At 40.9% G+C, this 26,003-nt stretch overlaps 1 protein-coding gene across 2 annotated transcripts; it reads left to right on the plus strand.

Annotated features, from left to right (window-relative positions):
* The first annotated feature begins 218 nt into the window (after window positions 1–218).
* On the plus strand, window positions 219–16,736 carry LOC106573397 (ETS homologous factor). 2 transcript variants are annotated; one of them, XM_014148410.3, is made up of 9 exons: window positions 219–735; window positions 8,595–8,700; window positions 8,896–9,153; window positions 9,497–9,553; window positions 12,324–12,365; window positions 12,469–12,531; window positions 13,448–13,492; window positions 13,647–13,842; window positions 13,951–16,736. In XM_014148410.3, exons 2-9 carry the CDS (start codon window positions 8,604–8,606, stop codon window positions 14,048–14,050), a joined length of 858 nt encoding a protein of 285 aa, XP_014003885.1. In that variant the 5' UTR covers window positions 219–735; window positions 8,595–8,603; the 3' UTR covers window positions 14,051–16,736. The 2 variants fall into 2 exon arrangements, with proteins under 2 accessions (XP_014003885.1, XP_014003886.1); XM_014148411.3 differs by lacking the exon at window positions 12,469–12,531 and having other exon boundaries at window positions 341–735.
* The last annotated feature ends 9,267 nt before the right edge of the window (window positions 16,737–26,003 follow it).

Consider the following 26,003-nt stretch of genomic DNA (forward strand, 5'->3'; position numbering starts at 1 on the left):
GTTGTGTAATTTTAAGTGAACACCCACAAGGTAAAATGTTATTTCTACGGGGTCTAGGGTTAAGGTTAGGATTAGAATTAGGTTTAGGAGCTAGGGTTAGGTTATGGTTAGATTCTTTTCATTTTGAATGGAACTGAATTGTGTGTCCCCACAAGGTTAGCTTTACAAGTGAGTGAGTGAGTGAGTGAGTGAGTGAGTGAGTGAGTGAGTGAGTGAGTGAGTGAGTGAGTGAGTGAGTGAGTGAGTGAGTGAGTGAGTGAGTGAGTGAGTGAGTGAGTGAGTGAGTGAGTGAGTGAGTGAGAGAGTGAGAGAGAGAGAGAGAGAGCGAGAGAGAGAGCGCGAGAGAGAGAAAAAACAGAGTGAAAGTAAAAGCTATGACAGGTGTGTGTTGTTATTCACTCCGTCACCCGAATCCAAATTACTAACTAGCATGAACTTACACTGGTAGCCAATTGGAGAGAGATAAGGATAGGACAAGGAAGCTGACAGCATAAAATACCCACTGTTGGAGCAGCACCTTGGTGTGTGTGGGCAAGCACTTATTTTGTTTGTTTTTGGAGTCGGAAGAGCACAACTGCTAGCACTGACAACAACACTACACTCGCCTGTGTACAGAAGCACAGCTACTGTAGCTACCCACCTAAAGTCATCTGAGAGAAGAGCGAGAGAGAGAGAGCGAGAGAGACAACACACCCATTGAACACAGGCCTGGTCGGACCCCATTCCACAGCTCTGGTAGGAAAACATGCTAAGCATTGTTAGGCAACCAGATTTGCTCCTGTTGTTAGTAGCTGTTATAATGACTGAATGTAGTGAAATCAATCTGATGTCAAATGGCTGGGCATAGGAATGAATGGGGGTTTTCATTAAGCAGACAGTAGGTATTTTAACTGTAGGCATTACTTTAAGTGTCTTTCAAACTAGATTGTGCTTGTTTGGATTCATGTGTCTAACTGTATCAAGCTTTAATTGCCTGCAATGCTTCTTCAACTTCTTCAAGCATGACATAAATATTTTAAAGAGCTGTTCATACGGTGTTAAAGAAGATGACTGATTTGAAATAATTGTGCGGCTTGCTTTTGAATTCCTGAAGAGAAAGGCCTATGTGTTGGTTTACAAGGTAAACGTGTTCATGGGCAAATTAACAGTACCAGTCAAAAGTTTGGACAAACCTACTCATTTAGTTTATTTAGACTATTTTCTACATTGCAGATTAATAGTAAATAACACACATGGAATCATGTAGTAACCAAAAAAAAGTGTTAAACAAATCAAAATATATTTTCTATTGGAGATTCTTCAATTCATCTCAAATTTGGACTCATCAGACCAAAGGACAGATTTCCACCTGTCTAATGACCATTACTTGTGTTTCTTGGCTCAATCAAGTTTCTTCTTATTATTGATGTCCTTTAGTAGTGGTTTCTTTGCAGCAATTTGACCTTGGAGAAACTTTTAAAGTTCTTGACATTTTCAGAATTGACTGACCTTCATGTCTTAAAATTAAAAAAGTTATGATGGACTGTCATTTCTCTTTGCTTTTTCGAGCTGTTCTTGCCATAACATGGACTTGGTCTTTTACCAGAATTGTACTTTACTTGAATTGTAAATAAATCACTGACAGTGTCACCAGATAAGCACCCCCACACTATCACACCTCCTCCTCATCCATGCATCATGGTGGGAACTACACACGCAGAGATCATCCGTTCACCTACTCTGTGTCTCGAAAAGACATTGCGGTTGGAACCAAAATCTCAAATTTGGACTCATCAGACCTAAGGACATATTTCCACCGGTCTAATGTCCATTGCTCGTGTTTCTTGACCCAAGCAAGTCTCTTCTTATTATTGGTGTCCTTTATTAGTGGTTTCTTTGCTTCTTCTGATTCACACAGTCGATTTTGAGATGTGTCTGTTACTTGAACTCTGTGAAGCATTTATTTGGGATGCAATTTCTGAGGTTGGTAACTCTAATGATGTCACGTCCTGACCATAGTAAGTTGTTATTTTCTATGGTAGAGTTGGTCAGGGCGTGACAGGGGGTGTTTGTCTGTTTATGTATTTCTATGTTCAGTTTCTAGTTTTGTATTTCTATGTAGGTGTTTGGGTTGATCTCCAATTGGAGGCAGCTGATCCTCGTTACCTCTAATTGGAGGTCATATTTAAGTTGATGTTTGTCCCACCTGTTTTTGTGGATGATTATATTTTGAGTAGTGTGTTTTCTCTCTGCGTCACGGTTTGTTGTTTTTGTGTTTCAAGTATTAGTGTATTGCATTTCAGTTTCACGTTAAATAAAATATGTGGAACTACGAACACGCTGCATTTTGGTCCGATCATTCAGACAGCTGTGACAAATGAACTTATCCTCTGCAACAGAGGTAACTCTGGGTCTTCCTTTCCTGTGGCGGTCCTCATGAGAGCCAGTTTCATCATAGCGCTTGATGGTTTTTGCAACTGCACTTGAAGAAACATTAAAAGTTCTTGAAATTTTCCGCATTGACTGACCTTCATGCCTTAAAGTAATAATGGACTGTCATTTCTCTTTGCTTATTTCAGCTGTTCGTGCCATAATATTTGCTTGGTCTTTTACCAAATAGGGCTATCTTCTGTATACAACCCCTACCTTGTCACAACACAACTGATTAGTTCAAATGCATTAAGAAGGAAAGAAATTCCACAAATTAAGTTTTAACAAGAACCACATGTTAATTGAAATGCATTCAAGGTGACTACCTCATGAAGCTGGTTGAGAGAATACCAACAGTGTGCAAAGTTGTCATCAAGGCAAAGGGTGGCTACTTTGAAGACTCAAATTTAAAATATATTTTGATTTGTTTAACCCTTTTTTGGTTACTACTTGATTCCAAATGTGTTATTTCATAGTTTTGATGTCTTCGCTATTATTCTACAATGTTGAAAATAGTAAAAATAAAGAAAAACCCTTGAATGAGTAGGTGTGTCCACACTTTTGACTGGTACTGTCATGGGCTCTGTTTTGCTTTGAGATATAATTTACTTTTTACTCCATACATTTTCCCTGACACCAAAAGGTACTCATTAGATTTTGAAAGGTTGGCAGAACAGGAAAATGGTCCAATTCACACACTTATCAAGAGAACATCAATGGTCATCTCTACTGTCTCTGATCTGGTGGACTCACTAAAAACAAATGCTACGTTTGTAAAATATGTCTGAGTGTTGGAGTGTGCCACTGGCTATCCGTAAAAAAAATATTTAAAAAAACACATGCCATCTGGTTTGCTTAACATAAGCAATTATTTTTACTTTTACTTTTGATTGTTAAGTATTTTTTGCAATTACATGTACTTTTATACTAAAGTAAATTTAAACAAAATAATTGTAGACTTTTACTCAGGTAGTATTTAACTAGGTGACTCACTTTTACTTGAGTCATTTTCTATTAAGGTATCTTTTCTTTCACTCAAGTATGACAATTGGGTACATTCAAATACTGCTGTTTTGTTTTAGGTTGAATGACTGTACCTGATTACAACCTACTCTACAGTAATCACCTAGCATTGGTTGTAACTTGCATCAGTTGATATAAAACTCCACAGAGTGTATCTGTCCTCAGACACTTCAGAGCCAGGAAAGAGTGACCTGCCTGCACTTGCTTGTTGCTTACCTGAAGTGACATTGATCAGTGATCGTACTATTGTCTGTTTACTTCCTTCATCTTTAAGCCTTTCCTCATGGTTTTACATAATTATGTTATGAAACTTTGTTTGTTTGTTTGGTGATATGCACAGTTAGTGAATATTGATCAGAGGTCAATTTCCAAAGCGCTTTGTCTAGCTAACATGGAACTTTATGACTCATCCCTGAATAGTTCACACCATGTATCGTTAAAAAGTTAACCTTCAACTGTCTAGGAGACTATAGAAAATAGAAACTACTACCTGATGATAGGGACATGCTAACTAAACAGTCAGGAATACAATGCCAGCAGTCTATTTCCATGTACAGTCTTCAGGCTGCTCAGACTAGACAGCAGGCAAACAGACAGTAGACTGCACTGATGGTAACCAAAGCGTACATTTGGCAAGATGCCAATAGGATCTAGATCTGAACCCAACACTTGGCCTGATCTGTCAAAGGCCATATACCTCTAGTGAAAATTATACTCAGGGATCTTGACTCAAGTTCTTGGGAAACTGGTTTTGGATTGAGGAAGACAGTATTATTTGTTATTAATACATTTTTTGCTTTTTCTTTGGTTATTGTATGTTTTTTTCACTGCTCAAATCTTATGGTGGTTTGCGACTCAAAAGAAACCTCAATTGCTTGGTCACGAAACAGAAAAGTTTGGAAACCCCTGGACTCGACAAACACTAAAATATGTGACAAAGTCATTGCAAGTACTGTGGTGCAGCCACTCCGCCTTCCTCTTATATATTCGTCACAGGCCTCAGTGCCGACCTCCAACTTTTATAATGTATACTGAACAAAACAATGAATGCAACATGCAACAATTTCAAAGATTTTATTGAGCTACAGTTCATATTAGGACATAGATTCATTTGGCCCTAATCTATGGATTTCACATGACTGGACAGGTGCGCAATGGGGAGCCAGGCCCAGCCAATCAGAATTACTTTTTCCCCACAAAAGGGCTTTATTATAGACATAAATACCCCTCAGCACACAGTATATATTTACATATTGAATGCAAATATGGTTGTGGTGAACGATTTTCTCAACAACAGTTCAATGAACGTAACCATGTTGTTGACCCACTACGGCCAACACTTCACGGCAGTCAAGGGAGTGATATGGAGAAGAGTATACCATGGTATTTAGCTAGAGGCAAGACCTATTTCTATAGAAGAAGCCCATTTTTATTCTCAACTTCTTAACTCATCAATATGCTTTTTAAAAGACAGCTTTTCATCAATCCAGATGCCCAGATATGTGTAAGCACGGACATGATCAATATAGACACCATCCAAAGTGCACATAAATCATCGGACTTAATTTTATGCGCTCTAGAGAACAACATATATTTAGTTTGACCTTTATTCAGTACTAATTTCTGGTCAATAAAGTTTTTCTATAATACAATGAAGGAAGACTGTAGTATAGATAGAGCCTGTTCAACCGTGGGGGCAATAGCATACTCAACAGTATCATCGGCATACAAGTGTAGGTCACATTTGTTTACGATAGTCGATAGTTAATGTTAACAGTAAAAAGCATAGGATCCAGAATCGACCACTGCGGGACACCTTCTGTAAGGAAACCTGATTTAACACCATCAGTAGATATACATTGAGTTCTATCTGTCAAGCAATTTTTAAACCAGTTACATGCAACCTGGTCTAGGCCAATTGAGGAAAGCCTCTGAATTAGCAATGAGTGATCAACAGTATCGAACGCCTTTGACAGGTCAATGAAGAGGGCAGAACAATGTTGATTTTTATCCATGCAGGTAACCACATCATTTATACCTAGGGATGAAGCAGAGATAGTGCTATGACCTGATCAAAAACCTGAATGATGAACGCTATACTGTATATAAAAAAGTATGTGGACACCCCTTCAAATTAGTGGATTGGACTATTTTAGACATACCGTTGCTGACAGGTATATGAAATCGAGCACGCAGCCATGCAATCTCCATGCTCAAACATTTGCAGTAGAATGGCCTTACTAAAGAGCAACAAGCTCACAGAATGGGATTGCCGAGTGCGGAAGCACGTAGCGCGTAAAAATAGTCTGTCCTCAGTTCCAACACTCACTAGTGAGTTCCAAAATGCCTCTGGAAACAATGTCAGCACAATAACTGTTCATCAGGAGTTTCATGAAATGGGTTTCCCTGGCCGAGCAGCAGTACACAAGCCTACGATCACCATGCGCAATGCCAAGAGTCGGCTGAAGTGGTGTAAAGCTTGCCGCCATTGGAATCTGGAGCAGTGGAAATGTGTTTTCTGGAGTGATGAATCACGCTTCACCATCTGGAAGTCTGAAGGACGAATCTGGGTTTGGCGGAAGCCAGGAGAACGCTACCTACCCCAATGCATAGTGCCAACTGTAAAGTTTGGTGGCGGACGAATAACGTTCTGGAGCTATTTTTCATGGTTCCAACTAGGCCCCTTAGTTCAAGTGAAGGGAAATCTTAATGCTACATCATACAATGACATTCTACACAAATCTGTGCTTCCAAATTTCTGTCAACAGTTTGAGGAAGGCCCTTACCTGTTTCAGCATGACAATGCCCTGTGCACAAAGCGAGGTCCATACAGAAATGGTTTGTCGAGATTGGTGTGGAAGAACTTAATTGGCCTACACAGAGCCCTGACCTCAACCCCATCGGACACCTTTGGGATGAATTAGAATGCTGACTCCTTGCCAGGCCTAATCGCCCAACATCATTGCCAGACCTTGCTAATGCTCTTATGTCTCATTGGAAGCAAGTCCCCGCAGCAATGTTCCAAATTCTAGTGGAAAGCATTCCCAGAAGAGTGGAGTCTGTTATAGTAGTAAATTGGGCACCAACTCCAAATTAATGCAAATGGTTTTGGAATGAGATGTTCGACGAGCAGGTGTCCACATACTTTTCGTCATGTAGTGTGCATTTAGAATACATTTCAAAGATAACAAAGATCTTAGCTGAGAATGAATCAAGGATTCTAATATTTTAGCTTGGCAAGAAAGTTTAGAAATAGGCCGCCACCTTTGTGAAGGGAAAGTACATGGGCCGCCTTCCAAACTCCGGGAGTATCACATCATTAAATATAACTAACCCATTTCATTCTAGCATCAGAAGAACAAATAGGCATACAGTGCAATCAGAAAGTATTCAGACCCCTTGACTTTTCCACATTTTGTCACGTTACACCCCTATTCTAAAATGGATTTTGAAAAAAATCCCTCATTAATCTACACACAATACCACATAATGATGAAGCGAAAAACCGATTTTTTTTTACAAATGTATTAAAATAAATAGTAAAAAAACAGAAATACCTTATTTACATAAGTATTCAGACCCTTTGCTATGAGACTCAAAATTGAGCTCAGGGTGCATCCTGTTTCCATTTATCATCCTTGAGATGTTTCTACAACTTGATTGGAGTCAACCTGTGATAAATTCAATTGATTGGGCATGATTTGGAAAGGCACATACCTGTCTATATAAGGTTCCACAGTTGACAGTGCATGTCAGAGCAAAAACCAAGCCATGAGGTTGAAGGAATTGTCCGTGGAGCTCAGAGACAGGATTGTGAAGGCACAGATCTGGGGAAGGGTACCAAACAATGTCTGTAGCATTGAAGTTCTCCAAGAACACAGTGGCCTATATTATTCTTAAATGGAAGAAGTTTGGAACCGACAAGAATCTTCCTAACTGAGCAATCAGGGGAGAAGGGCCTTAGTCAGGGAGGTGACCAAGAACCCAATGGTCATTCTGACAGAGCTTCAGAGTTCGTCTGTGGAGATGGGGAACCTTCCAGAAGGACAACCATCTCTGCAGCACTCCACCAATCAGGCCTTTATGGTAGAGTGGCTAGACAGAAGCCACTCCTCAGTAAAAGGCACATGACAGCCCGCTTAGAGTTTGCCAAAAGGCACCTAAAGACTCTCAAACCATGAGAAACAATATTCTCTGGTCTGATGAAACCAAGATTGAATTCTTTGGCCTGAATGCCAAGCACCTACGGTGAAGCGTGGTTGTTGTATCATCATGCTGTGGGGATGTTTTTCAACAGCAAGGACTGGGAGACTAGTCAGGATTGAGGGAAAGAGGGAACAGAGCAAAGTACAGAGAGATCCTTAAGGAAAACTTGCTCCAGAGCGCTCAGGACCTCAGACTGGGGCAAAGGTTCAGTTTCCAACAGGACAACAACTCTCAGCACACAGCCAAGACAATGCAGGAGTGGCTTCGGGAGAAGTCTCTGAATGCCCTTGAGTGGCCCAGCCAGAGCCCAGACTTGAATACGATTGAACATCTCTGGAGAGACCTGAAAATAGATGTGCTGCCACGCTCCCCATCCAACCTGACAGAGCTTGAGAGGATCTGCAGAGAAGAATGGGAGAAACTCCCCAAATACAGGTGTGCCAAGCTTATAGCATCATATCCAAGAAGACTGTAATAACTGTAATAACTGGGGGCTGTAATAAATGCCAAAGGTGATTCAACTAAGTACTAAGTAAAGGGTCTGAATACTTATGTAAATGTGATATTTCATTATTATTATTTTTTTTAATTTGCCGAAAATTCTAAAAACCTGTTTTTACTTTGTCATTATAGGGTATTGTGTGTAGATTGATCAGGGGGAAAAACGATTTAATCAATTTTATAATAAATTGTAGAATAATTGAAGGGGTCTGAATACTTTCCGAATGCACTGTGTATTTATGCAAAACAGACACCCACACTCTCTCTATACTAACTCCTTCTGCACTTTCACAACTGTTAATGTTGTAATTTAGATATATCTCATTTGCAAACATCTCAACTCACTATGGGGAATAACACTGTCTATGTGCACTGTGTGTGATTACGTGGCAGCCTACCAATCACCTTGTTTGGGGTTTTACTCCATACGGACTGTACGTGTCTTTCTCCCCCAGCTCTGGACCATGGTCCGTCATACCACCTGTATCATGAGCATCCCTTCCACTGCCAGCATTGAGAGCCAGCTGCCCACAACATGGAGCTCCTACCCCTGCCCAGACAGTGAGGACTTGTTTGGTTACTCAATGGCTCTTTTAGTAAATTGCTCTGCTGGTTTAATTATTTACAAGTACCTGGGCTAGCCAGAGTTAATATTTTTTCACAACACCCCCAGCACACTCGAAGACTGAAAATTTGATATGCTACTCACAACTATTGCAAAATGCACCTAACCTCTATCTTCAACCCTATCCCCAGTTTCCACAGTGATGCCCGGTTACACCAGTCGCCTGTGGTCCCAGGACTACAAGCCTCAGTATTGGTCAAAGTACCTGGTGTGGCAATGGCTACAGCAGATGGTGGACATGCACCAGATTGACGCTGCCAGCATCCACTTCCAGAACTTTGATGTGGATGGCCGTCAACTGTGCAGCATGACCTACCAGGACTTCACACGCGCCGCGGGCACCATGGGGCCTATCCTCTACCAAAGCCTCAACGAGCTCAAATGGAGCGGTACGTTGAGACATTGAACAAAGCTGTAACGTCCTCTGTTATTGTTGGTGTCTTATGTTTATCAGAATGGAGGCCAGGTCTGGCCATGTATTGTAAAAACATACTATTAGTGATAAATTTGGTCTTCAGATGTTTGTATGTAGTATTTCATTTCAACACTATTTGAGTCGGTTAGAAAACCACAAACAAACAAGAACAGACAGTTGAACCAGTGGACCAGTGGATCAAGGATTTAAGATTTCAGCATCAAGTTTGATTACATGCAACACAAAATAAAGAAGGGTGTTGTTACTGTCAGTGTAATAACAATGACCTCTTGTTTCTCCATGTCATCCCTACACAGGACAGTATCCTGGTGTGGAGTTTAACCCACTGAACATTATCAAATCAGAGCTAGATGGTAAGAGCTGTCAAAAGCATACAAACCCAGAGAGGATTTAGTACATTGTTTTTCACATGTCCTTTATTCAAAACGCACTGTTGCATGTATATAAAATTGTAATTTATAAAGTTATAGAATATATACAATGCTTCAGACCCTCGTAGAGAACGGGGAGTCTATAGAACAGAGAGACTCTAGATCAGGGTTCCCCAACTGGCGGGCCTTGTGCCTGGATTTGGCCCGTGGGTGGTTTTATTTGGCCCCAAGCAACAACAACACCAAAAATAATAATAATGTTTTTTTGAATTTCCATTGTTGGAATGAAAAGACTAAAAACACGCATAATAGAGAGACATATGTGATCGTATACAAATAATAATAATGAATAATAATTTATTGGATTTATAAAGCACTTTTCTACCAAATGAGGTACACAAAGCGCTTTGCATACAGTAATAGGGGGAAACTCAACTCACCTCATCCTCCATCAATGTGTAACACCCACTTCAGTTATGCACGGCGACCATTTTGTACTAGAACTCTCACCACACATCAGTTATCATGTGGAGAGGTGAGGTGTGATATATGCCAATTGCGAATGAGGAGGATGATTAGGTGGCCATGATGGAATGTGGCCAGTTTGGGAATTTAGCCATAACACCGGGGTGAACATCTCTACTTTTACAATAACCGCCATGGGATTTTAAATGACGACAGTGTCAGGACACCCGTGTTAATAACATCCTGTCCAAAAGACGACACCATACGCAGGACAATATTCCCAAATGTAATCAAGGTTTGTAATGATGTCCGTATGGGAGTTGCAACAATGGGAAAAGACTGTAACTACCAACTAGATATCATGAAAATTGGGGAGAAAATGGGGGTAAAAAGTAAAAGAAAAATGAAACAATTTGTTTGAAATCATTATGTTTTAGACAAATATTATATCTGTTTAGGCTTCTGCGGTCAATTTGCAGTCTAAAAATATAAAGTACTATTCAAAAGTTTGGACACACCTACTCATTCAAGGGTTTTTCTATATATGTTCTACATCGTAGTGAAGACATCAAAATCATATAGTAAAAAAAAGTATATAATATATTTTAGATTTTAGATTATTCAAGGTAGACACGCTTTGCCTTGATGACAGCTTTGCACAATCTTGGCATTCTCTCAACCAGTTTCACCTGGAATGCTTTCCCAACAGTCTTCAAGGAGTTCCCACATATGCTGAGCACCTGTTGGCTGCTTTTCCTTCACTCTGCAGTCCAACTCATCCCAAACCATCTCATTTGGATTGAGGTCGGATGATTGTGGAAGCCAGGTTATCTGATGCAGCACTCCATTACTCTCCTTCTTGGCCAAATAGCCCTTACACAGCCCAGAGGTGTATTTTGGGCCATTGTCCTGTTTGAAAGCAAAATATAGTCCCACTAAGCGCAAACCAGATGAGATGGCGTATTGCTGCAGAATGCTGTGGTAGCAATGCTGGTTAAGTGTGCCTTGAACTGTAAATAAATCACTGACAGTGTCACCAGAAAAGCACCCCCACACTATCACACCTCCTCCTCATCCATGCATCATGGTGGGAACTACACACGCAGAGATCATCCATTCACCTACTCTCTGTCTCGCAAAGACATTGCGGTTGGAACCAAAAAGCTCAAATTTGGACTCATCAGGACTAAGGACATATTTCCACCGGTCTAATGTCCATTGCTTGTGTTTCTTGTCCCAAGCAAGTCTCTTCTTATTATTGGTGTTCTTTAGTAGTGGTTTCTTTGCTTCTTCTGATTCACACAGTCAATGTTGAGATGTGTCTGTTACTTGAACTCTGTGAAGCATTTATTTGGGATGCAATTTCTGAGGTTGGTAACTCTAATGAACTTATCCTCTGCAACAGAGGTAACTCTGGGTCTTCCTTTCCTGTGGCGGTCCTCATGAGAGCCAGTTTCATCATAGCGCTTGATGGTTTTTGCAACTGCACTTGAAGAAACATTCAAAGTTCTTGAAATTTTCCACGTTGACTGACCTTCATGCCTTAAAGTAATAATGGACTGTCATTTCTCTTTGCTTATTTCAGCTGTTCTTGCCATAATATTTACTTGGTCTTTTACCAAATAGGGCTATCTTCTGTATACCACCCCTACCTTGTCACAACACAACTGATTGGCTCAAACGCAGGAAAGAATGAAAGAAATTCCACAAAATAACTTTTAACAAGGCACACCGGTTAATTGAAATGCATTCCAGGTGACTACCTCATGAAGCTGGTTAAATAATGCCAAGAGTGTGCAAAGCTGTCATCAAAGCATAGCGTGGCTACTTTGAAGAATCTCAAATAGAAAATATATTGTGATTTGTTTAGCACTTTTTTGGTTACTACATGATTCCAAATGTGTTATTTCATAGTTCTGATGTCTTCACTATTATTCTACAATGTTGAAAATAGTAAAAAGAAAAGAAAAAACCTGGAATCAGTAGGCGTGTCCAAACTTTTGACTGGTACTGTATATTTATAAAAAATTCTCCCAGCAGATGAATCTAGTTGATGATCCCTGCTCTAGAGAAACATTGGGATACATGAGTAATGTACTTCAAGTCATCTCTTACAAGCCCATCCAGTCATGACGTAGGCCTATCTGTGCTTGTCTCAACATGTTTGACACTAGTTAAAAAATTAAGTAAATTAAATCTAGTCTGTGATTTCAATAAACTCTTGAGATGTTTCTTTATGCCTCTTATTAAGTAAATGTAAGCTTTATGTGCTCTCCTCTCCTCATAGATCTCCCTTGTCCATTCCCAGAACCTAGCATATATCCTGCAGGTAGGTACCACATTGGAATGGATAGGAGAGACTTAAAAATGCAACATTTTAACTAACTTACGGACAGCATAATTTTTTATATGTTGACATGTCTACTTTTTAGACATTTTTGATCCCTCATGTCAATGCCTCGCACCTGTGTCATCGCCCACTACCTCAAGTCCAGGTAAAAGATGAGGACTGAAAACCTATAAAACATTATGTAAACAAAGACATTGGAACAAGACCCAAGCCAAAGGAAGACTTTGATCTACAGTAGCCTAGTCCCCAAAAATATTATTGCTGGACCAATGTGAATTTGAAACATAAGACATCATTGAGCAAAGTGGCAATTCAAGGCTATTGAGTAAAGTCCATGAACGTTCAATAAGTGATAATTTTGGGAATGGGCCAGCTGAGTTTACTCCTTCACTGAACAATGCCACTGAGCAAACAATGTATGACAATACAACTGACCAAGCTCATCCTGTAAATGTTTCCCGCACCCATTGACACGCCCTGACCTTAGAGTTCATTTTTATGTCTCTATTTTGGTTTGGTCAGGGCCTGAGCTGGGGTGGGCATTCTATGTTCTATTTTCTATGTTTTGTATTTCTTTGTTTTGGCCGGGTATGGTTCTCAATCAGGGACAGCTGTCTATCGTTGTCTCTGATTGGGAACCATACTTAGGCAGCCCTTTTTCTTACCTGTCCTTGTGGGTAGTTAACTTTGTTTGTGGCACTTTGCCCTGTAAGCGTCACGGGCGTTTTGTATTGTTTATTGGTTTTGCTGGAGACATTCAATAAAGAGGAAAATGTATGCTCACCACGCTGCACCTTGGTCTACTTCATCCGACGGACGTGACACCCATGCAATTGTACAGTATTGGGTTCCATAGAATTAATATGGAATGCGTAAGACATAGCGGTACAAGGGTTAAAACGTGTGAGTTAAAGCTCTGTGTGATTAGTTGGTTGGAATACTATGATGCTAGACCCACTAGTGGGTTTGATTGTCACTTGTACCAAATATATTGAATGTCTTCATTTTAATTTGTTGTAAGCATCTGCTTAATGACCATGTGCCTATTAATTTACTTTCAGACACAAAGGGATCTCACATTCACCCTCATCAGATCAAAAAACACAGTGAGCAGTATTTATCATCTTCAATGCTATCGTTCCTTATCTTTCAATGTAAATGCTCAATCGGATGATGGCTACATGCTGAACGTTTTGCCTATGCTATAACTGATGTGCAGTAGATTGTTCTTATGTCCACCACCCATGTGTTTCTCCTCAGACCCCCGGGGGACCCACCTGTGGGAGTTCATTAGGGACATTCTGCTGAACCCAGAGCGGAATGCAGGCCTGCTCAAGTGGGAGGACCGGACAGATGGCGTGTTCCGTTTCCTTAAGTCAGAGGCTGTTGCTCAGCTGTGGGGCAAGAAGAAGAACAACAGCAGCATGACCTACGAGAAGCTCAGCCGAGCTATGAGGTAAAGATTGAAGGGATTAGGGAGTTTTGATGTTTATTTCCTGGTTCGCATCTTAAGAAGTCAGTCATTTTGGCTGTTCCATTAATCTCCCTGTCCATACCTTTCCAGATATTACTACAAACGGGAAATCCTGGAACACGTGGATGGCCGAAGGCTAGTCTACAAGTTTGGAAAAAATGCACAAGGATGGAGGGTGTCAGAAAAGTAAAAGAGTCTGTAGGACACCTCTACACTATTTTGTGCCTTTTTTTGCCTGTCTATTTGTTTGTTTTTTATTTTAATGTGTCACTGTGATGTTTTACTATGTTGTTTTACAAAGAGAAGCAGAATGCCTTGTTGCAACTCTTGACATTTGTGGGAGTTTTGTATGATATGTTTACATTTGGTTAAGAAAGACTACATTTAATTGCTTACCCAGCTAGCACATAATGTTCAGAGAACCAAATGTTTCTGAGAGCTTGGTGACAGCGGGGTTGTCATATGGTTATTTTGCATACAACCTTCCTACAACTTTCTGGGAATGGTGCAGGATAGTTGCTTGACTGTGGAACATTCTCGGCACATTTAAGGAACTTAAATGTGGTATTTCATTACTTTAACTGAATGTTTCCTAAAAGTTCAAACATGGTCGGATTTAATGTCAATTTTGGTAATGTTCTAGGAATGTTCTCCAACTAGTTTGACATTGGGAATGTTCTAAAAAAGTCCAGAGAATGTTAAAAACCTCTATGGGCTAGGCGGGACGAATTCGTCCCACCTACGTAACAGCCACTTGAAGCCTGTGGCGCGATTTTCAAAACCTTAAAAATCCTATTACTTCAATTTCTCAAACATATGACTATTTTACAGCTATTTAAAGACAAGACTCTCGTTAATCTAACCACACTGTCCGATTTCAAAAAGGCTTTACAACGAAAGCAAAACATTAGATTATGTCAGCAGAGTACCAAGCCAGAAATTATCAGACACCCATTTTTCAAGCTAGCATATAATGTCACAAAAACCCAGAAGACAGCTAAATGCAGCACTCACCTTTGATGATCTTCATCAGATGACAACCCTAGGACATTATGTTATACAATACATGCATGTTTTGTTCAATCAAGTTCATATTTATATCAAAAACCAGCTTTTTACATTAGCATGTGACGTTCAGAACTAGCATACCCCCCGCAAACTTCCGGGGAATTCGCTAACATTTTACTAAATTACTCACGATAAACGTTCACAAAAAGCATAACAATTATTTTAAGAATTATAGATACAGACCTCCTCTATGCACTCGATATGTCCGATTTTAAAATAGCTTTTTGGTGAAAGCACATTTTGCAATATTCTAAGTACATAGCCCAGGCATCACGGGCTAGCTATTTAGACACCCGGCAAGTTTAGCACTCACCATAATCATATTTACTATTATAAAAGTTTGATTACCTTTTGTTGTCTTCGCCAGAATGCACTCCCAGGACTGCTACTTCAATAACAAATGTTGGTTTGGTCCAAAATAATCCATCGTTATATCCGAATAGCGGCGTTTTGTTCGTGCGTTCCAGACACTATCCGAAATGGTAAAGAAGGGTCGCGTGCATGGCGCAATTCGTGACAAAAAAATTCTAAATATTACATTACCGTACTTCGAAGCATGTCAACCGCTGTTTAAAATCAATTTTTACACAATTTTTCTCGTAGAAAAGCAATAATATTCCGACAGGGAATCTCCTTTTCGGCAAACAGAGGAAAAAAATCACAAAGGCGGGGGCGGTCGGGTCATGCGCCTAAACCCAGAGTCCCTTGATCGGCCACTTGAGAAAGGCGATAATGTGTTTCAGCCTGGGGCTGGGATGACGACATTCAGGTTTTTCCCGGGCTCTGAGCGCCTATGGACGACGTAGGAAGTGTCACGTTAGAGCAGAGATCCTTAGTAAAAGATAGAGATGGAAAAGAAGTTCAAGAAATGGTCAGACAGGCCACTTCCTGTAAAGGAATCTCTCAGGTTTTGACCTGCCATTTGAGTTCTGTTATACTCACAGACACCATTCAAACAGTTTTAGAAACTTTAGGGTGTTTTCTATCCATATGTAATAAGTATATGCATATTCTAGTTACTGGGTAGGAGTGGTAACCAGATTAAATCGGGTATGTTTTTTATCCAGCCGTGTCAATACTGCCCCCTAGTTAAAAAACAACAGTCTTCTGTGGGAATTTCAGTACTTCAGCATAATGTTTTCTGCAGGTTTCCTCACGGTTATTTTTAAAGTCATGTTCTCAAGTGTTATTAAGAAAATGTTTCATAAAAACTACAAGAACATTAGTAACTTTCTAAGAATGTTATTTAAAAACATTTCATTCTTAGCACCAACAAAACTTTCTTTATCCTCTATCTTGTTAAGTGTGTTGGCCTCGCCCACTTATTGGTCACACCTGATCTTTATTAATGCTTGTTTCCTTTCAAATGGGGTCTGTTTGAATAGACTGAAATGAACATGGAACGCTAGATCCATCCTGGTTGCCCAGTGGAGTAATTCCATGGATAGAGAACCAAAGACTCTAGGTACTGAATTTCACTGAAGTTGTGCCACAACAAAAAATACATGTGTTTGCAAATGAATTTCAGTGTTGCAAAGTGAGGGTATTTTACTGGAAACGTTCTAAGTTTACCAGTAAACTACCAGAATTTTGATATCTTTAAATGATGTAATCTACCATAAGATACCATATCTATTGGTCTTTTTGGAGTATTTCATAATATCACCGGTGTCTGTAAATATCTCTGTCCTGTTTTCTGGCCTTATCACATGGAAAATATGAAATAATTAAATGCAATTATTTAAAAATAAAATGAATGAGAAAGCTGTAAAATATCATCCTAAATATAAACCATCCAACTTAGTGAATACCATTGGTGCATTTATTTTACTGCGTCAACATGTATTTTTTTGTGAATGTTTTTGCCTCAAACTGGTGAAGGTTGTGATTAGATGTTGATTAGATGCTTGTTGATTAGATGGTTTTCTAGGCTATTTTCTTTTCACCCATATGGTCTATCTATTAGAAACTCATGGACAATATGGACACAGATATAAAAATGAATACTATATATGCGCATATATTTTTTTAAGTTATTGAAGTATAAATGACAGGAGTTACGATAGATTGCAATAGATTTTCTGTTAATTACCAAAATTAATGAAGATTTCTGTAGCTTTTGTAAATTACCGATAGGACTAGGGTTGCAAAGCTTTCTGTGCTTGGACCGTCGCTGAAGACTCTGGACTGGGAACTGTCGCCGGAAGCTCTGGACTGGGAACTGTCGCCGGAAGCTCTGGACTGGGAACTGTCGCCGGAAGCTCTGGACTCCTGATGCGTGGGACTGGCATGGGTGGCGCCAGACTGGTAACACACACCTCAGGACGAGTGCAGGGAGCAGGTACAGGACACTCCGGACTGGGCATGCGCACTGGAGGTCTGATGCGTGGGACTGGCCTAGGTGGCGCCAGACTGGTAACACGCACCTCAGGGCGAGTGCAGGAAGGAGGTACAGGACGTACTGGGCTATGTAGGCGAACTGGAGACCAGGAATGCTGAGCAGGCCTACTCCTTCCTGGCTGAATGCCAATCATAGCCCAACACCGGTGAGGAGCTTGCACCGAGCGCACCGGGCTGTGAGTGCGTATGGGAAATATAGTGCGCATCACACCGTAACCCGGTGCTCGTTCAATCACTCGCTCCTCAGCACGCCCGCTCCGCAGTGCTCTCAATGCCAGCACCTCTCTCCGGAATCTTGCGTCGAACTCCGCGCTCGCCTCCCTGACTGGCTCCGGTTCACTCCTCAGCTCTCCACGGTAAGCACGGAAGTTGGCTCAGGTCTCCCCCCTGACATTGCCAAACTCCCCGTATGCCCCCCACAAAAAATGTTTGGGGGGCTGCCTCTCACTCTTGCCTCTTGGTGGATATAGTGCCTCGTAGTATCGTCGCTCCATTTTTGCTGCCTCAATTTCCTCCCTCGGGCGGCGATACTCCCCAGCCTGCCTCCAGGGTCCTTTCCCATCCAAAATCTCCTCCCAAGTCCATTCTTCCAGCTGATCCCTACCACTCTGCTTGGTCCTTTTGTTGTGCGTTGTTCTGTCACGGCTGTTTAAAGGATCGGACCAAAGCGCATAATGGTTGTAGTTCCACATATTTATTATTACCGTGAAACGTTGCAATACACCAAATACTTGAAACAACAAAACAACAAAACCGTGACGCAGAGAGAAATACACACTACTCAAAAATTAACAACCCACAAACACAAGTGGAAAAACCCTTACTTAAATATGATCTCCAATTAGAGACAACGAGGACCGGCTGCCTCTAATTGGAGATCATCGAACAATCCCAACATAGAAATAGAAACCTAGAAAAACCCCTTAGAAACAGATAACAAGAAAACCACCCAAAAACACCCCCTGTCATGCCCTGACCTACTCTACTATAGAAAATGACATCTTACAAGGGTCAGGACATGACAAAGCCGCTAAAATCATGCAGTACAGTATACATCAAGCAGTTTATTTTTTACACTGGCGGGCCCTGTGGCAATAAATAAATTAAACCAAAAGCTTACCTTGACTTGGAAGAGTTCCAGTGTTGGATAGCCATAGCCAGCTAGCATCCCTCAATGCTTGAACCGGTTATTTGAATAGGGTAAACTAGCTAGCTGCATTCGCTAAATAAGTAAGTGAAAGTAATATATATATATATATATATATATATATATACTACAGTTCATAAGTTTGGGGTCACTTAGAAATGTCTTTTTTTTAAAGAAAAGCAAAAAAATTGTCCATTAAAATGACATAAAATGTATCAGAAATACAGTGTAGACATTGTTAATATTGTAGATGACTATTGGAGCTGGAAACGGCAGATTTTTTTATGGAATATCTACATAGGCGTAGAGAGGCCCATTATCAGCAAACATCACTCCTGTGTTCCAATGGCACATTGTGTTAGCTAATCCAAGTTAATCATTTAAAAGGCTAATTGATCATTAGAAAACCCTTTATCAATTATGTTAGCACAGCTGAAAACTGTGTCCTGATTAAAGAAGCAATAAAACTGGCCTTCTTTAGACTAGTTGAGTATCTGGAGCATAAGCATTTGTGGGTTCGATTACAGGCTCAAAATGGCCAGAAACAAAGAACTTTCTTTTGAAACTCGTCAGTCTATTCTTGTTCTGAGAGATGAAGGCTATTCAATGCGAGAAATTGTCAAGAAACTGAAGATCGCGTACAACGCTGTGTACTACTTCCTTCACAGAACAGCGCAAACTGTCTCTAACCAGAATTTAAAGAGGAGTGGGAGGCTCCAGTGCACACCTGAGCAAGAGGACAAGTACATTAGAGTGTCTAGTTTGAGACAGACACCTCACAAGTACTCAACTGGCAGCTTCATTAAATAGTACCCGCAAAACACCAGTCTCAACGTCAACAGTGAAGAGGGGATCTGGGATGCTAGCCTAGGCAGAGTTCCTCTGTTCAGTGTGTGTTCTTTTGCCCATCTTCATCTTTTCTTTTTATTGGCCAGTCTGAGATATGGCTTTTTCTTTGTAACTCTGCATAGAAGGCCAGCATCCCGGAGTCGCCTCTTCACTGTTGACGTTGAGACTGGTGTTTTGCGGGTACTATTTAATGAAGCTGTCAGTTAAGGACTTGTGAGGCGTCTGTTTCTCAAAGAATTACCGGAAAGGAGCTCTGGGATTTGTTTGTTTTAGACGGTGTCGATTCCACATAATGAAACACTGTATTAGGGCTCCCGAGTGGCTTAGCAGTCTGAAGCACTGCATCTCAGCGCAAGAGGCATCACTGTAATCCCTGGTTCGAATCCAGGCTGTATCACGTCTAGCCGTGATTGAGAGTCTCATGGGGGCGGCAGGTAGCCCACATTGGTCTAGTAATGATACCAGGATAATTTTACATGGTTATGGAAAATAGACACCAGTAGTACAGTGGGCTCCAAAATTACTGGCACCCCTGACTGGCAATGCACAAACAATGTGAGAGATACTGTACTTTATTAATGTTTGAATGGAACCAACCAAAATCATACAATTATTTAATACAAAATACATTTAACTAAAATCAAAGTTTCATAATTATTGCCACTCCTCATTTGGTACTTAGTGCAACGACCTTTGGCAAGGATAACAGCATGGAGTCTTTTCCTGTAATGTTTGACAAGGTTAAGGAACACATTTGGAGGGATTTTGGACCATTCCTCTATGCAGATCTTTTCAAGATCCTTCACATTCTTGGGTTTGCGCTTATCAACTGCCCTCTTCCACTCAGCACACAGGTTTTCGATTGGATTGAGGTCCGGCGACTGAGATGGCCATGGCAGAACATTGATTTTGTTGTCACAGGACCATTTCTGTGTGGATCTTGAGGTATGTTTGGGTCATTGTCTTGTTGGAAAGTCCACATACGGCCAAGTCCCAGACTTCTGGCAGAGGCAACCAGATTGTTAGCCAAAATTGCCTGGTACTTGGTGGAATTCATTATGCACTTAACCAGTGCCTCTGGATCTCTGGAATTAAAACAGTCCCAAAACATCACTGACCCACCACCATATTTCACCGTGGGTATGAGGTGCCTCTCCTTGTATGCATCTCTGTTTCGATGCCAAACATGCCGATGCTGTATCTGACCAAAACGTTCAATTTTGGTCTCATCTGACCAGAGCACCTTCTAGTCATAATTGAAATGACGTTTGACAAACTCCAAGCGCTTGCGTCTGTGTCTTGGGGTCATTAAGGGCTTTCTTCTGGCAACCCTTCCAAAGAGCCTGTAGTTGTGGAGGTGGCGTCTGATGGTGATTTTTTTAAACCTGGTTACCCCAAGACGCCACCAATGTAATGGCTGTCGTAGGTGAGAGAGCACCAAGGCACAGCGGGTTGCGTGCTCATCATTATTATTTATTAAAATGTGAACATGGAAAAACAATAAACAAAGAAACGACAGGAACAGTTTTACAGGCTATAATAACAAGCAGTGCAAAATCAACTACCCACAAATCCCCAGGTGAAAACACGCAACTAATAAATGACTCCCAATCAGGAACAACGACGTACAGCTGTTCCTGATTGGGAGCCACACAGACCACACAGAAATAAACAAACTAGAAAACCAACTTAGAATACAAAACCCAGAACATACACCAAAACCCCGTAATACATAAATAAAACACCACTCTACAATACTCATAACCCCCGAACCACATAAAACAAATACCCTCTGCCACGTCCTGACCAACCTACAAATACAAATAACCCCTATACTGGTCAGGATGTGACAACCAAGGCCTGCAATTCTTTCAAAGTGATTATTGGGGATTTTGTTGCTTCTCTCATCATCCTCTTTCCTATCCTGGGGGGAAAAATGCATTTGCGTCCTCTACCCGTGAGGTTTTCAACTGTTCCATATCTTTTGAATTTTTTTATAATTGCCCTGACAGTGCTCAGTGGTATATTCAATCATTTGTGGATCTTCTTGTAGCCATTACCAGATTTATGAAGGTCTACGACCATCTGTCTCTTTTGAACTGCCAGTTCTTTTGTTTTCTTCTTGGTGTTGGTTGACAGTGGGATATTGCATTCCTGTTACCTCATTTTTATACCCTAGTGAAACAGGAAGTGATGTAATGGCTCAATATATACTGCTCAAAAAAATAAAGGGAACACTTAAACAACACATCCTAGATCTGAATGCAATAAATAATCTTATTAAATACTTTTTTCTTTACATAGTTGAATGTGCTGACAACAAAATCACACAAAAATAATCAATGGAAATCCAATTTATCAACCCATGGAGGTCTGGATTTGGAGTCACACTCAAAATTAAAGTGGAAAACCACACTACAGGCTGATCCAACTTTGATGTAATGTCCGTAAAACAAGTCAAAATGAGGCTCAGTAGTGTGTGTGGCCTCCACGTGCCTGTATGACCTCCCTACAATGCCTGGGCATGCTCCTGATGAGGTGGCGGATGGTCTCCTGAGGGATCTCCTCCCAGACCTGGACTAAAGCATTCGCCAACTCCTGGACAGTCTGTGGTGCAACATGGCGTTGGTGGATGGAGCGAGACATGATGTCCTAGATGTGCTGAATTGGATTCAGGTCTGGGGAACGGGCGGGCCAGTCCATAGCATCAATGCCTTCCTCTTGCAGGAACTGCTGACACACTCCAGCCACATGAGGTCTAGCATTGTCTTGCATTAGGAGGAACCCAGTGCCAACCGCACCAGCATATGGTCTCACAAGGGGTCTGAGGATCTCATCACGGTACCTAATGGCAGTCAGGCTACCTCTGGCGAGCACATGGAGGGCTGTGCGGCCCCCCAAAGAAATGCCACCCCACACCATGACTGACCCACCGCCAAACCGGTTATGCTGGAGGATGTTACAGGCAGCAGAACGTTCTCCACTGCGTCTCCAGACTCTGTCACGTCTGTCACGTGCTCAGTGTGAACCTGCTATCAACACATGAAGAGCACAGGGCGCCAGTGGAGAATTTGCCAATCTTGGTGTTCTCTGGCAAATGCCAAACGTCCTGCACGGTGTTGGGCTGTAAGCACAACCCCCACCTGTGGACGTTGGGCCCTCATACCACCCACATGGAGTCTGTTTCTGACCATTTGAGCAGACACATGCACATTTGTGACCTGCTGGAGGTCATTTTGCAGGGCTCTGGCAGTGCTTCTCCTGCTCCTCCTTGCACAAAGGCGGAGGTAGCGGTCCTGCTGCTGGGTTGTTGCCCTCCTACGGCCTCCTCCACGTCTCCTGATGTACTGGACTGTCTCCTGGTAGCGCCTCCATGCTCTGGACACTACGCTGACAGACACAGCAAACCTTCTTGCCACAGCTCGCATTGATGTGCCATCCTGGATGAGCTGCACTACCTGAGCCACTTGTGTGGGTTGTAGACTCCATCTCATGCTACCACTAGAGTGAAAGCACCGCCAGCATTCAAAAGTGACCAAAACATCAGCCAGGAAGCATAGGAACTGAGAAGTGGTCTGTGGTCCCCACCTGCAGAACCACTCCTTTATTGGGGGTGTCTTGCTAATTGCCTATAATTTCCACCTGTTTTCTATTCCATTTGCACAACATCATGTGAAATGTATTGTCAATCAGTGTTGCTTCCTAAGTGGACAGTTTGATTTCACAGAAGTGTGATTGACTTGGAGTTACATTGTGTTGTTTAAGTGTTCCCTTTATTTTTTTGAGCAGTGTAGTTCCTTAAGACCTTAAATAAGTGGAATTTAATTTGTGGTTTAATTTTGGTAAATGTTATTTACAATAATCTTTAAGGGTGCCATTAATTGTGAAACCTTGATTTGGAGGACACTGATTTTTAATTAAATCAATAAATTATTTGGGTTGGTTCCATTAAAACATTAATAAAGTACAGTATTTCTCACATGTTGGTATTTTGAGTTTAACTCTATAATTATATTGTTTATATTTGTTTAAGCATTGTTTGTGCATTGCCAGTCAGGGGTGCCGGTAATTTTGGAGCCCACTGTATAATACGATATGTGAGTGAATTGTTTCTAAGGGTAGCACATGCTAAATTAAGCGCACATAAACGTTGGGTTTGATTAAAACAAACGATTAATGATTTGAGGGAGTACAATGGACTTATCATGAGGATGTTTTGTTTGTAGTTAAAACCTTTGGGTTGCTGATTATGATATTAGTATAGTAAATGCTAAAAAAAATTGACATTTCTCTTCCAGGAGAATGGGGGTAGTCATTTTCTCTCTCTTTGGAATGTTTCCTTAGGCTATGGCGTTGGAAGAGGGGTTAGTGAAATTTGGCCATTTTATAGGCATAAAGGTATCCAGATTCAGTGGTAAAGGGGAGTTACCAGGTTACATAAGGCCTGGCCATTTTTGTTTGTTTTTGACCTATGGTTTAACACACACGGACACCAGCATGCACACACAACTTACTGGTTATGAATAAGGGTTAATGCCTAGGTATCTTAAAGGGGCACACACACATATGGAGTTTTCAGAAGTGTTTCATTTCTGAGTTTTAATTGAACACATATTAATTATTTTGATAAAAAAATGTACTAAAGAAACTTACTGTAAACCTGGGATACGAAATGTATGACATGTTTGACTGTTTTTTTTTTAGATAATTGGTCTAATAGAGAAAGTAACAAGGTTTGATTGACCTCTGACCTCTGTCCAGACTTTCTAGTGTGGTTTGATCACCCTCACTGGAATGCCGAGAGACATTGGATGACTTAAAGGTCATATTTAATACTGATATAAAAGTAATTTGTAATACTGATAATTACGGAGAAGTTTTATAACTAATAGGACCACAAGAAGGTTAGACCTGTCTCTAGTCTATTTTTACTATGAAGCTATGGGTAAAAACAAATGTTCTTGGAGTTAGGGTAGTAATTGATTTGTAGCGTTGTTGTTTTTACACATTAGTCACTATGCTTAATTATGCGTCAAGATGGGGGAATTACCTTTTTGGGGGGGGATTGAAGTTCACACCTTGAGTGATATGTAGGGATGTATTGAGTGATGTATGAAGGAGTGTATTGTTGCGTTGTTTGTTCTGTTTTGGTTTGATAAATCTCACCAGATTGGGTCTGCTGGATGATTAGCAAAACGTCCTGACTCTGTGACTGATCCTATGACTGTGATAAAGTTGACAGTGTGATAAGGGAGTATAAGTTCATTTGGAACATTGTTTCAACAGAATGTGATATTTTGTTTTAGAGATTATCATTAAGAATATTGGTAGTAGTAATAATTGGAATTGTTGTTCTGATTTGTCCTTTCTTGAGGTTATGGTGGAGATGGTATCTAGATGCATAGGAGGGATAATTTGACCAAACAGGGTGTGGACCTCATAACCCCCTCTAACCGGCTGAAGAAATGGCGTTCACTACGGCCCTGTCCTGCACCACTTCTATCTAGAGACCTGAGTCTGAGCCAGCAAATGGTGTACAGCATCCAGTTGAAGTTATCAATGTTTTTCGCTCAGGAGTGCAAAAGAAGTCCACGTGGAGTGAGCATGGAGAGAGATTTGTTCCAAAACTTCTCTCATATTGCTGGTATACTGGTTGGCAAATGGACAAGACTTAATGAGTTGTGGTGGGGTTCATATCTTGGTGATAAAAAAAACAAACAGCCACATTCCAGTCTATCATTAGTGGTGCATGTGAGACATATGTCTCCGGTCTAACTGGGCCTGCATGCTATAGATGAGATAGAGAGAGCCTCAATGGTTCTTAGACACCCTGGCATCTGGGAGACAGCACCAGAAGCAGATGACCATAGGATGAACCCAAAGTGGCTTATGGTGTGCCCCAATCTATATGGGAGGGGTGGAACCAAGCATTATGGGTATTAGCTTTATGAACTATGCATTGTCTGTATGATTCAGACAATCAGCCTAACAGTCAGTCAAGACTGTTGGGCTGACGGTCTCATTATTGCAATAATGAATCGATATTAAATAAAGATGATTGTTTGAAGAAATGACTAAGTCTCTCTCAGTACTAAATTTCCACAACGTGTGGTGCATATATTTAGTATAGTTTTGTCCAAAAAATATAACTTTTTTTATGTTTCACTATTTCCATTTTTCTGAAATCCACCGAGGAGGATGGTCCTTCCCTTCCTCCTCTGAGGAGCCTCCACTGACTGGCACTGTCACCATGTCTGGCATGCACAATGCATGCTAGTAAGTTGTACTGCAAGCAGTGACACTGTAGCAGTGGTGGGAAAAGTACTCTGTCAAAAATAGCTTCTTTTAAGAAAATTACTTAATTAAAATATATTGTCACCCAGTAAAATACTACTTGAGTAAAAGTCTAAAAGTATCTGGTTTTAAATGTACTTAAGTACAAGTCACATTGTATAATGATTGGAGACAGGCGCAGGAATATGTAATAGGGGGTTTTATTTTATCCACCCAAACAAAAGAGCGAGGTGTAAACCTCTAAATAATACATGGGACGAGACCCGTAAAACAAGTGCACAATAACACGTAGCATGGAAGTCGATACAATAGCACAGTTACTCACATGACCAACGGACATGGTAATAACAGACAAGGGAGAACAGAGGGCACATACATACACATA

The sequence above is a fragment of the Salmo salar genome, chromosome 16, assembly GCF_965601325.2.
Source record: "Salmo salar chromosome 16, fSalSal1, whole genome shotgun sequence".
Classification (NCBI taxonomy): domain Eukaryota; kingdom Metazoa; phylum Chordata; class Actinopteri; order Salmoniformes; family Salmonidae; genus Salmo; species Salmo salar.

Bases quoted from the DNA above. Each gene is read 5' to 3' on its own strand.
- LOC106573397 (XM_014148410.3), top strand. From the start codon at position 8,604: ATGGTCCGTCATACCACCTGTATCATGAGCATCCCTTCCACTGCCAGC. The intron at 8,701-8,895 runs GTGAGGACTTGT...CCCTATCCCCAG, and splicing joins CTCCTACCCCTGCCCAGACA to TTTCCACAGTGATGCCCGGT. The intron at 12,366-12,468 runs GTAGGTACCACA...TCTACTTTTTAG, and splicing joins ACCTAGCATATATCCTGCAG to ACATTTTTGATCCCTCATGT.